Here is a 13,339-nt window from a genome sequence, read left to right as displayed (position 1 = left end):
TATCTCCAGATGTCCCTCTCATGCCCGCATGAACACATTCAGTCGCGTTTCCGTGTAGTTTAGCGCGTACAGAGGAAGCGACAGAACAATAACACAAACCCCCACGGCGCCATATTGGATTGGGAAGAGCGTAATCTCGCGTGATTTCACACGTCGCGTTCTTGAACGTCACCAGTGTTCCTAGTTAGAAAGGGGTAGCCATAATCGCTGCTAAACTAACAGCACTTAATGATTTATTAACCAATTCGTCCCTTCAGACTTTATATTACTCCTCCTGCTTGTCGTGTTACTCGACGTAAGGATTCATGCGATACATCGTAGAGCAACTGGACCGCCTTTATTTAGCGTCTTCGTACTTCACGACCCACAATCCAAACTCCCGTTCCGGCACATCCGGCTAACCTTTCACAATAAAACACCGCATTGCCGATTTTCTGCATAGGCTCGACAAGCCTTATGGGAAACACTGGTGCGTGCTCAGCATAGTAAAAGAGGTTTATTAAACAACTAAGGCAAGATTTTCAAATGTTTTTATTTTACAGGTACGCAGTAGTAGGATCCACCATGTAGCAGCCCGGAAAGACACATTATGCGTTTCCGCATTAAATACATGTGTTTTTAAATGTTTCAAGGTAGAATACTTATCCACTTCTACTCATGAAGGAGAATATAAAATGTTTTTCAACCTCACTTCGACAAATAAAAAAAATTCCAATAGCGTAGCCTGACAAGAGCTTAAAATAACGCAACGTTACATTCCACGACCACCTACCTCCAGCGCCACGCCTAAACCCGAGACTCACGCGTGTTCAGGCTTTTTGTGCGCGACAAGTAAACACGTGACCAGTCAATCATCGCAGCTGAGTCGGCTGGATTATCAGTGACGTAATAGTTTTTTAATTTTTCATCAGATAAATTCTTGCCTGTCAAAAGTCAATGGAAGAGGTTTAGGTAATAACTTTCTTACTTTCATTCTGAAAATAAGATAACACATATTATATATATGACGCTAATTGGCATCTCTATTGCATTAACATAAAAAACACTCTTATAAATATGGTGTAAATTGTTTTATATAGAAAACTTTTAAAGGAAAGAACCAGTAGAAGCAAAGGGAGTTTATTTGCGTGTGATTTTACACGCACTTGTGAGCGTTTTCCAGCGGAGGGAGACAAATACACGCAATCTTTTCCACAGACCGGCCATGTTCTCTGGCGTCGGTCCTGCGAACACTGTCTGCGTCATTTCCGCCGTGCATTATTCCCGTTTGTAGTGCTGAAATAAGAATGGCACAATTGCCATTTCTCCCCATTTTTTGACACCAGAGACATAAGTTTCCACATCTAGGCTAAAACTCTCAATGGAACATTTTTGGATCATTGGTCAGAATAACAAATATATTAGAAACATCATCTTGGGCCTCTCTGGACACCAGAAATACTCTTAAATCTCAAACAAACACGGACTTTTAGACTATTTAAATACTAAAATACTGACATTTAGCAAATTCAGCAGGTGATTCCGTGTTTCCAGGGAGATCATGAGGCAGGAAGCGTGAACTGCAGCTCTTACAGCAGGTTGCATCAGACGAGTTGGAGGAGGCCCGTCTGGATGAGAGGAGCACCCCTACAGCAACTCGGCACAAAGCAAAACCCACGTCACATCTCGGTGCGAGTGAGGTTACGACCGAAGTCGTATTTACCCAAAGCCAAGGACGGACATGCGTCAGCTCCGATATCACGGAGTGCTGCCGATGAAAGGATTTACAGCTCTGGAGCAGATAAAACAGCCTCAGCCTCGGCCAAAAGATGAGGTTTACGGTTAATATGAAACTAGAGATACGGGAGAGAGAACAAACCAGGGTGGATAGTTGTTTTCATTTTAACCAAAGAAGCAATCGTAGATGTAGTTCAAAGTATTTTATTGCAATTTTTTAGAAAAACAATACAAAAAACTGTAGCAACGGTCATAAATGTTGCTTTGAGTGAACTGCAGTCATTCACATGGTACAGTAAAGTGCTTATTTCAAATCAAATATGTTTGTACTTGTTTCAAATTTCCCCCAACGAACACGCTAGACTTTCGATCTCAATTTCCTAGAATGAAGAATCAACTCTCGAGCGATTGAGGGCTGCACCAGCGTAGGATAATCCCACCGGCCCGTGAGATGAACCGTTAAAACATTTTTTACAATGTTGATGGATTGTAAATGCACGCCTGAGGGCTACATTCAAGGTGAGATGGGCTGCTTGAATGAAAACTTTAACACTTTTACTTCAAAATGTGGGGGGGGGCGTACGGATATCGTTTTGTCCCCAATAAAAGGCAGTCCAAAAAGATACTGCCATTTGAGGAAAGTAGAAACGGTCATGACCAAGAACACTCACATATACCATTCAGGATATTACAGTACGCCAAAGTGTGTGCATCGAGTACCCAGTCCTACTTACAAAAAAAAATAAAAATAACACAACTCGGGACCAACTTGCTTGATGCAGCAAAGAGAGGAAAAGGCAGAATACTGAACTGTATTTCTAATTTCTCAACCTCCTGATTGCCTCAATCATTAGCTTAATGCTTTGAGATTACAGATATCAAAGAAGTTTCCCCCCCAAATGAGGAAACAGCTGCATCCACAAAATCAAGGAAGTCTTATTATAAGACATAAACCCCCATAACTTTACACCGGTAGAAAGACATTTTAGAACCATTACAGTGTCCCATTGTCAGCATAACGGGGTCCTTAGACACCGAGGGAGCCATTTCCAGAGTACCTTTGATGCAGCGCCGGCAACAGAACAACAATCGCACGTCCCTGCCTGTCACCGCTAGGCTAACAGATGGACACGTTCAATAGCAAGACTCAGACCCTCTATGGTGAAATGGCTACATCCATTAGCAGTCAGGCTCAGGATGACCTAAACAACGCTGATCCGAGCAAAGACTAACTCAAACAAAAAACTAACTTCCACTGGGCACGAATGCTCCGGGCCAACTCTCTCTAGCACGTCGTACGCCCCTTTGAACTTTTTTTTTTTCTCTTTAAAGGTTTCACCTGAACTGAACAGCACCTGCCTGAAAATTATATTTAGAATAAAAGCTAATTAACAGCAATTAAAAAAAAAAAGAAAATCAGTGTGGCACATTGACATGGAGCTTCCAAACATGAAACAAAGTAAACTTAATACAGCTACAAATCCGTGGAAGACCTTTTTTGGTGGAATGTTTTTCCATTTTTATTTATTTTTTTTAGAGCTCCCTCTTAATTTGTAATGAGAATTTTTAATGTCACTATTGAAAGGGGTATAAAGACAAAATAAGCGAAACAAATGTGAATGTACCTAAAAGTATATAGAAATAACTTGGGGCCAAAATGTGATTTTCCATACCCTGATGAAAGCTTTACTACACAAATATTCAAGGTTACATCCAAAATTTAAATATATTTGCAAGGAAACGAAATTCTGGCGGTGGCATGGGGGAGTCACGAACGGACCCCCTTCCAATCGCCTTGGCGCGAAATACGATTTGCTTGTACGGACATTTATTCCTCGTCAAGCGCCAACTGAGAACGATTAATCCGGGGTGGGCTAGCACCTGATACCGAGTGCGATAATTCAACTCCCGACCCGTCCGATGGTCGCTGACGGGCCCTCCTTTTCCTCACAGGTTAGGCAGACATTCTCTGCTATAGGAGCATTAAGTGCTTGGCCACCAAGATACATTTACCTCCGACGTACATGGCTGCATCGGAGACAAAAAAAAAAAAAAATCTTTCGAGTGCCCAGCCGTATCATGGACAGCATCGGCTTTCCCTCCTTCCACACTTGTGCCGAACCCCAGCAAGACGAGCTAGACAGCCTTCATCGTGACGTATTGCATAAGCTTGTACGTATATGCAGACGGGCCATTTATGCACACACATACAGGCAGAGAGAACATTCCAACCCAATTCACAGTGGGAGCAGCGCAGGTTGTCCTTTGGTGTCGGAGCTTACGTTCATAGAAAAAAAAAACGTTTAATTTCTTCTGAACTGAGTTTTATAACAAAAATAAAGAGCATAACTTAGAAAATACTTCTCTCCCTCTCCCAGATCCCTTACTGGCCATTCTCCCTGACATTTCTTTGCAGGCCTTGGGCTGATGTGCTTCCGAAGTGCTACAAGAAGGGTAGAAGGCATTTAGAGAATTAACTCCCTTCACAGCGAGGCAAGTCAAAGCCTGAACGGCAGAAGAACCGAGGCCAGCTGGAGCCAGGGAAAGGGGCCAGAGCATCCCAAGAGAAGGTCGGAGGTCACGTGTAACAAAGTTCAGGCACAGTCTCCCATAATAACAAGCGGGGCCAAGAGCTGGTGGAGCTCTGCGGCCGACACGGGCCCCCCCTTGGGCTGGCTGCTTCGCTGCCTGCGCCTGGCCAGCTTGGAGTTGGAAGGAGGAGAGAGCTGCATGGAAGCGCCGGCGGCGGTGACGACAAACGGGACTTCCTGCTGCTTCTGGTCTTCCATGCCGTCCCGTTCGGCCAGCTGCCGGTTCACAGCCATGGCCTTATCGGCGTAGAAAGTCAGATCCCTGGCCATGCTGGTTCTAGGCAGAAGCAAACGATAGAATGCGTATTAAAAAACACAAGAACCCATATTTGAGATTTACGCATACAAAGAAATAATCTTTCACTCACCTTTGATGCACGATGGATGTCGGCAAGGCATCAAACACACCCTAAACACGAGAGAGAAGCTAGTTAGAGCTCTCACTGCAGAACGGAACATTCGGGCACACGAGAGGGGCTCGACTAGGACTCACCCCCTGCACCCAGGGGTGCTGCAGCACCTGGCTGGCACTCAGGCGGTTTTTGGCATCACGGACGAGCAGTTTGGAAATGAGGTCTTTGGCACTTGAGGAGATGTGAGCCCAGTCCCGCTCAGGAAACTCGTACTTCCCTTCCTGGATGCTCTCAAACAGCGTGTTCTAGAGACGGACCGAAGCGTTCAGCAACCATCGCCCCGGCCTGGACGAACGAAGAGCCACTGATCCGTTCCTACCTGGCAGGTGTGGCACGGCTCCCCCAGCTCCCAACCACAGTTGCCGTCGCAGCGGCCCACGAAGGGGGGGTAGCCGCTCAGCATGATGTAGAGGATGACCCCGAGGCTCCACAGGTCGCAGCGCTTGTCATAAATCGTGGCCTCTTCACTGAAGGCCTCGACCACCTCGGGGGCCATGTACTCTGCCGAGCCGCACTGTGGGACAGAGGGGGGGGGGGGGGGGGCACAAGTCGTCACTTCACCAGGCTGACAAAGCAGGAGAAAGTTTGCTTCACGGCTGCAGCAGCTCGCATTCCTAGCTCGGCTGATACCTCGCGGTGTCAAGGATTAAATCCTGAGGGGGGGGGGGGGGTGTTCATGAGACCAGGCCAGCCGATGTGACCGTCGCGTTCTTATCTTCAGTGACGGCTCGATTTAAACACCGAATCCTTTGATCCCACCTTCCCTGAATGCGTTAAATCCACTTAAGCAGGAAAACCAGGTACGATTAAACACGAAGAACCGAGGCGTGCGACGCCATGATGAGCTGCAGAGGGGGGGGGGGGGGGGTCTCTGGTTCGACCATCCAGCCGTACATAAACCAGGAGGGATTCAGTCCGATGATGCCCTCGGCTCTGAAATTAGGCCGCAAAGGCAAAGAGGGCAAAGAGGATTTGCTGCGAGCGCAGACAGACTGGACTAAGCCCCCACCAATCACGCAGCTCGGCAACACAAACGCCGCGTGCAGCTTTAATACCTCCAGAGGGACGGCTTCGAGTTCAGCGGGACATGAAAGTATTTGAAAGAAATTCGACGAAGCGCTCATTCTGAGATTGTTTAAGTTCAGGGTTTAGATCCTTTGATGTCCACCGAGGTTGTACAACATGTACAAATATTCAGAAGCCGCTCTCGGAGTTCTTTGTAATCTGTCCTGTTAGTCATAAACGATTGACCATTCAGGCATTTGTATTCGCCGAGGCCCCACATCCTTCCTCGTCTGCTGGAGAGCCCGTTTACACTGAGCAGGCATCCATTGTGTCCCGGGGACACGCACCAGCTGTCCCGACTCCGCCTCCACACCGCTATACCCTTATGTAATGAAATCTCCTGCAGAGGAATCCGATCCCAGACAAAGCTGCTTCTGTCGGAGGGACCCCCCCCCCCCCCCCCTGCTTTCAGCTAACGTGCCCCAAAGACAAAACCCCAGGATTCAGACCGAATGCAGCTGCCACAGAAGCAAGACAAAAGCTATTTCACCCGCCGCGGTGGACCGACGACCGAGAGGAAGAGCTTTCCTTTCCTAACACCTCGCGTCCCGTCGCGTCGACAGCGCCGACGCGTTTCTGCCGTTTGAACAACGGGGATCCTGAATCGGCTTCCGGCAAGACGACGTGTATTTCTGCACCGGTGACGAGAACAAATGGCCGACGTGCCCTCCGTGAACCGTTAAAGCTGCTCGGGTGCAGCGGCCTCGTGTTGCAGCTCGGCAACCATTTCCACCAGAGCCGACAGGGAACCGCATGTAAACAGTTCCTACTGATCTAAAATTAGCCTTTTCCTAGAAAAGGCCCGTCCGTACTTTGTCCCGAGGACACATTCCAACACACGCAGGGTGAATGGGCTCTGGATGTGACACTTTGAGTTACTACAAACAACGGGGCGAGGAGAAGAACCAGTACATTAAAAAACCAAGCGGGGGGCAGGGAGGAAGTGCCGATGGAGAGATGAAAATCAGATAACATTGATCCTGTGCTCAAGGCAAGGAAAACAAGCCAGAGCTCATGAGCAGACATGCCGTTTGTCCCTCCCCCCAACCAGTCTAGCCAATCAGCTCTCAGTTGCTAGGCACACGGGCAAAGATTACAATTCTAGAACAAACCGTTTGTATAACAGAGCAGCAGGAGCATGATTTAGGGCCGCTCGGTGGAGTCTGAGGAGAACGAGAGGGTGGACGTTCGTCTCGTGCCTCAGAGAGAAAGGGGAAATGAGACCGCCGGTTCTACTGTGACTTCTCCATGCTGGAGGACACGGCCTTGTAAAAGTCACAATGTGTTCCTTACAGCCTTGCAACGCTCCAAGGCGTGAAAGCGTCTCTTTTTACAGGCCTCAACACGCCTTTCACTCCAAAGCGTCACTTTCTACAAAGATCACCAGAACAACAACGCTCGACAGAAAAGGCAAGCGGTCCGTGTCGACCAAACACGACACCCCAACGAGGTTACCACTGTAGAACCCCCCCCCCCCTACTGACTGAACGGTCCTTCACCTGCTCGGGTCCATCTATCCAACCCCCCCAAACACCCACCAGACATATATTGACCCGAGTACAAAGCTTGCCACGGCCATTTTCCATCCCTCCGAGTTTGCACAAGTTCCACACTTTCAGGCACTGAGGAGGACTTCTATTGTGCCAACAGACTGGGGGGGTTAGCAATTATGACCTCTAACCCAACGGGTCACTGTATTTGTGACAAACACGACAAATGACTTTCATGTAAAACACAGATATTGATTTCAGTGACTGATCGAGAGCGAGGGAAGGCAGCCACTCAAACAAACAGTCATTTCATGGACCCAGTCCAAGACCGAACTATTTTAACCTCATCGGCCATTTGTCCCGTAGCTGGCACCACGCAAAGCTCGACCAATAGGAAGCCGGCCAGCTGAACTAGATAAAGACACGGCTTTACAATCAATAACGAAGGCCACATGACAGGATAATCTCTTCCTTGCTCTCAATAGCACCCACCCCTAACCTGATAACATGCATTTCCCCTGGTGAACTCACAGGAGTGAGGAGCTCCGGGGTGGAGATGGGCGAGCTGTCGCTGTTCAGCTTGATCCCGCTGCCCAAGTCAAAGTCACAGATCTTGACTGGAGAAATCTAGATAGAAATATTCACAATTAAAATTCAAGTTTGTCTTAAATTCACGCATCGACTAGATTTCGCAACCGCCAACAATTACGGTTCATATCAACTGGAGCACTTTATTACAGCATCAGTTGCCCTTTCAACCAACATGGGGAGATACGCTTGCAGCAGACTTGCCTTGTCAGCAGTTTCACAGAGAATGTTCTCTGGTTTCAGGTCTCTATGTGCCATCCCTACAAAAAATAAAAAAAACTTTACAGTTCCCCTTCTATTAGAAAAATCTGAATTTAAAACAAGAAAGCAATTGAAAGTAACGCTTGTGATCTAGTCAGATCAGATCTAGTAATCTGGTTGTTGATTTGAAAGCGCTTACCCTTGTTATGCAGGAAATCCAGAGCGCTGGCGATGTCCTGCACGACAACGCTGGCTTCCTGCTCACTGAAGTGACGTCTCTTGTGAATGCGAGCCAAGATTGACCCTGAAGGGAACAGCAACGATACATTAGTGTTAATTACAAGGACAACAAATCGTAGGAACACAAAGCTTCCCTACAGACGTATGAATATCAATAGGGGTTTGATGCAGACACCCGGCAGGACTCACTGACCTCCTCTCAGCTTCTCAAACACCAGGTAGAATTTGTCCTCCTCTTCAAAGAACTCCACCAGCTCCAGGATGTTACTTCAGAAAGGAAACCGCAACAGCCACGAGTCAGTTTGTGGTTCTGAATCCATACTCGCATTCAGGCAGTAGTGATGGGACGTTTACCTGTGGCCCTGGCACTGATAGAGCATCTCAACCTCACGAAACACCCGGCTCCGGCTGTGACCGGGTCGTTTCTCTATGATCTAGAACAGAGACAAACCGTCTTTAGAGCCCAAACAAAGGAGTCACTTTGTCTTCATCGCAGCTGCAGGATGGATCCCAAAAGTGATCCAATAACCGAGGACTGAGGCACCCCTTCATCCTCTCACGCCAACGAACCCCCACTCGCGACCACGTTAGTTTATATGCTCCATCCTGTAAATGGCTTTTTTGCAGACCTACATTTCATGGTCTCCACACCTCCCTGTAGCCCAATTGCAAAGATAGTTTAACCTACTTTTAACGGAATGACAGTACAGTATATGACTAAAACATTAGCCCTATATATAGCCAGCACAAGAGCTACAAATTTAAGTCTGGAACTAAACTACCGAGTTACCAGCTGCACTGCCAAGAGAGAGTGCTGACACTGAAGCGAAAGGCATGAATTTTCCAGCCATAGTTTATTGTGTGGTTGGGAGGCTGTGCATGCTTCCTTTCCTGGTAGCGGGATTACAGCCGCTATTGAAGGCCAGTGGGGCCAGCGCTGCAGTGTGTGTGTCTAAAGGTCAGACGAGAGACCTGCGAGCAGCCCAAAGCCCCTGCACCGTTCGTCCGAGTCAGCAGCACAAACAGAAAACGAACGGCGTTGAGGCCAACAAAAACAAGCTGCGCAGTCTGATAACTCCGTGTTTACAGTCGAAACTTGGTTGACAAAATCCATCAACACAACCCATTAGTGGTTACTTGATTTTTACCCGCCGGCCCAAGCCACGGATCAGAATCACAACCGTGTGCTGCAAAGCAAGGCCTCAACGCAAACACAGAACTGTGACGCACTTCGGCTTAAGGACTTGGGAACGATCGTCTATCTGTGCAGCCCCGAGCTCATCCTTTGTGTCCCGAGGGTTCCACAAGAAGCCCACAAGAGCCTGGAGGGGGAGGGGGGCGACCAGACATCTGGCAGTAGCCGTCTGAACCCCCCCCCCCCCCCCCAACAATAGTGCAAAGACCCTGGAGACCCGCCCCAGTGTAAATAAACAGAACGTGCTCTGCTTCTGCTGAAATATTAATACGACACTGGAAGTCACTCCAAGAGAAGAGAAGCATTCACAGGTTACTGTTCAATAGAAGCAAACTGCTGACGGGACTTAACTGCAAGTCTTAAAATGTGGTAGCGCTCATGCCCACCGCCTCGGATAGTCGGCTCAGGCGAAGAATTTAGGGAACAAAAAAAACAAGCACCAGTCCTACTTCACTTTACTTCAACAAAGAAAAACATTTCACACTTAGTCCTAGAAAAATAGGAAATGATCACGAGTTAAAAAGCCAAAAAGGAAATCCCCAGGAGCCAGGATATGCTTTTCCAAGTCCACACCCCATTTGGACCAGAAAAAAGTACAACTGTGCTGAATGAGGAGAACAAAGCAGTGTAAACACCCTGGGTCACTCTCAGCCCGTCGCCCCTCCCTCCGCGGGTTTTGGTTTTGGCACAGTTACCAGTACTCGATGTTCCCACTAGCGAGCTTCCTCTGTAGGCAACACGAGCAAAGAAAAGGGGTGGGTCAATCCTTTCCAGCTCTCTGATAGGCTGACAAAGTAAAAAAAAAAAAACAGTGAGGGGACGAGTCATCTGACAGCAGCTAATGCTGCACGCCCCCAAAAAAGAAAAAAGAAAGTGCAGCCAGAGCACAAACACAGAAGAGACTGCTCTGCTACAGAGGAAGAGGAAGAGGAAGCATTCTTCCTCTCAGCGGCAACACTTCCTACAGCGGAGGTTCTAAGACGGAGCAACATCGAACTGCTTACCTTGACGGCATATTCTTTGTTGGTTATGAGGTTGATGCAAGTTTGCACTCTGGCGTACGCACCCTCTCCCAAAACCTCTTCCTGTAGCCTGTAGACGTCTGTACCGAAGAGCCGGGACAAGTTCAATCATTTACTTAAGCCGTAACAGGCGACAGAAACATCATGATTGGACAAAAAAAAAGGGGGGGGGGGGGGGGGGGGGGGTTACCTTCGAACCGTCCAGAGAAACTGTCGGTTGCACGGCAACGCTTCTTCTTCTTGTTCCTCTTCTTCGCGTCGGGGATGTCGATAGGCTGACTGGAAGGTATGTCTGTGAAAACACCGGCGTCAAGATCTTCAGCCGAAACGCAAAGACAGACACAACTGCAACGGTCGACTAAAGCAAGCGCATCATCATTCGTTTGATATTCTCAAGTCAGAAACACTCACCGTGTCTCGGGGAAGCATCAAAATTAAATGAAGAGTCAATTAGATGGGATCCATTTTTAGCGAAGTTATCAGATTCAAATGGATTTTGGCCCTACGGAGAAACAAACATGCGATGAGGTGCGTTATAAATCTATTAAAACAGCGTTATCTCCATTCTCGCAGCCTTTGACTCATACGCCGTATTAATTGTGCATTTGGGCAGAAACATCTAAAGCAGAATCGCCGCTGCAGACGCCAGGTCAAGCAGGCCGAGACGTGGGTGAACAACAGATGCGTTTATATATAGCGAGGTGGGAACTTCCCCATACATGCCGACAAACGTGCTCCGATTACAGAACCAGCCCCAAATGGCGGCACCAAACGGGCTCCAACCCACCTTGAAGGAGCGGTGGAAGCCACGGACCTCGGTGATCTTGTTTTGCACCATTTTGCTTGGGTTTTTTGGTAGATGAGCGGCGGCGGCGGCAGTGGTTGCGGGTATACCGAATTGGACTTCTCCGAAACAAGGGAACGCACTGCGCTGGCGGGTGATCTCACTGCGGTGCTTTAAACGGGAGCCCTGCAGACAATAAAATAAAATAAAATAAAATAAAATAAAAAAACACGCCACAACCCACTGAAAACAAAAATCACTCAAGACACGATGAGCTATAACGAGAGCCCCCCAGGAAAGCAACCGGAGTACAGCGGATTGACTCGAGCTAACATTTGTCATATTACAGTGCAAAAATCCAAAGCTAATGCTAACGCTAAAGCTAACAGACGTCGCCGTACGTTCCGGTATGCGAGTATTCGGTCCGCTACAATGTCGAGGCAGCGTCCCGCAAAACAGAGGAGGACGCCCCGCCGCGGACGGATATAAACTCCGTAGAGAAAGCGAAGCTTAGCTAAACGCAAACAAATAAACAAGTCACGACATTAGCAATGGAGTTTAGCCGTGACGTCACCGATAGCCGTCGCGGCTAACGCTAGCTGGCGTCAGCTGCAGGCGTTTGACAGATTTATCCTCAAGTCAGACGAGGCAGCAATAAACTTCTACTCACCCCGTTGTTAGTTTCACAGCTCCAGCGTCGGTCGGCGTGGGACCCACTGCTTCTCAGGCCGCGGAGGACGGTTGGGAGGGAGGGGGGAGGGATGCCCGGTAGGGAAGTGCGTGGATGGTAACGGGAAAACGGCGAGCGTCGGAGGTTTATATCCTCCCCGCTGGCTCCTCCCCGCTGGCTCCTCCCCGCTGACTCCTCCCCGCTGACTCCTCCCCTGTCCCCGCCCTCCTCGAGGGTGGATGGATCACGAGTTTTCTGGAACCAACCATTGCATGTTGTTACATCAACTTTATGGCCTCTCTATTGTTACCAGATGACCTGTTCGGTCAGAATTTAGAATCCGAAGTCAGAAAACTGTCGCGGAAACGCAACCGGTAATGTAAACGAAATGGTGACACGCGTGGACCGCGTGTTTTGTGTTTCAGCGGTGGGGGGGGACACACACACACGCGTGGAGTGGAAGCAGACCGCGTACGTGCGCATCCGCACAACCGTCACCTATGGAAATGTGAGAGCGGCTGCGGGGCTGGTGCAACATGTCGTCAGACCGGATCCTCCGGTTGAGACCGACGGGGATGAAATCATGTCAACCGTTTCTGTTGTTTTCACTCGAAGACGCGCTCACGTTATAAATAGGCGTTGGTAACTTCAAGGACATTTTTGCTTTTGTTCCATATTCAAACAGGGACTGCAGACCCCTGTTGTGTGTGTGTGTGTGGGGGGGGGGGGGGTCTATCTATGTCCAGTATTGATACCTAACATTTAAACTAACCACATAGGTTGGGACTACATAAACGTACTCATACTACACAGCATCAATGGTACGATGCTCTGTAAACATTGGCGTTTCAGGTATGATACTAGTGGTAGTTTGCAGGGAGGATGAGGGCAAAGGTCAGCCTCAGCCTTCGTCACTGGTGATGTTGTGACAAGGCAGACAACAGGCTTTGGGGCCCGGCGTGGGGGGGGGGTGGAGCGGTTTGGACGTGAGGGATGACGCCGTCTCGCAGTTGTGATAATGAGAGAAATCCAATAACTCGGAAGCTGTGGAAATATATGATCTCTGGGATTATCTGCTAAATTGTGACGTCCATTAGAGGCACAGGGTGACAACACGCTTCGTAGATCCATTGCTCTTCTGCACCACCTTTGTTCGCACACTGACTGCAAGCAAATGAAAATGACCGTTTATCCTCGTACTCCAAGTAGCATTTTAAACCAAGAAGAGTTCATGCTTCCTCTATTGTGCAATGTTCTTTTTCTTCTCAGACAGTACGTCCTCTGATCTGCTGCGTTAGTGTGTTCACGTTATATAATCTCTAGTACACAGTCCCTGCCCTGTATAGCCTTCATTTATTGCTTAT

At 48.4% G+C, this 13,339-nt stretch overlaps 1 protein-coding gene across 1 annotated transcript; it reads right to left on the bottom strand.

The window, feature by feature from the left end:
- Positions 1 to 1,904: 1,904 nt before the first annotated feature.
- Positions 1,905 to 12,082, bottom strand: mknk2b (MAPK interacting serine/threonine kinase 2b). The gene is made up of 14 exons (XM_068743025.1): positions 11,976 to 12,082; positions 11,309 to 11,491; positions 10,933 to 11,023; positions 10,712 to 10,813; positions 10,504 to 10,601; positions 8,659 to 8,738; positions 8,498 to 8,571; positions 8,264 to 8,368; positions 8,068 to 8,123; positions 7,807 to 7,902; positions 5,040 to 5,234; positions 4,801 to 4,965; positions 4,676 to 4,716; positions 1,905 to 4,584 (listed from the first exon to the last, which is right to left on the bottom strand). Exons 2-14 carry the CDS (start codon positions 11,357 to 11,359, stop codon positions 4,311 to 4,313), a joined length of 1,428 nt encoding a protein of 475 aa, XP_068599126.1. The 5' UTR covers positions 11,360 to 11,491; positions 11,976 to 12,082; the 3' UTR covers positions 1,905 to 4,310.
- Positions 12,083 to 13,339: the final 1,257 nt, after the last annotated feature.

This window comes from Brachionichthys hirsutus, chromosome 9, assembly GCF_040956055.1.
Source record: "Brachionichthys hirsutus isolate HB-005 chromosome 9, CSIRO-AGI_Bhir_v1, whole genome shotgun sequence".
Taxonomy (NCBI): Eukaryota; Metazoa; Chordata; class Actinopteri; order Lophiiformes; family Brachionichthyidae; genus Brachionichthys; species Brachionichthys hirsutus.
Note: the sequence above shows the minus strand (reverse complement) of the source record. Positions and strands in the feature narration are given on the sequence as shown.

Coding starts and splice junctions, on each gene's coding strand:
- mknk2b (XM_068743025.1), bottom strand. CDS start 11,359: ATGGTGCAAAACAAGATCACCGAGGTCCGTGGCTTCCACCGCTCCTTC. Junction 10,602..10,711: donor TTTCTCTGGACGGTTCGAAG/GTAACCCCCCCC, acceptor TCTTCGGTACAG/ACGTCTACAGGCTACAGGAA. Junction 8,572..8,658: donor TATCAGTGCCAGGGCCACAG/GTAAACGTCCCA, acceptor TCCTTTCTGAAG/TAACATCCTGGAGCTGGTGG.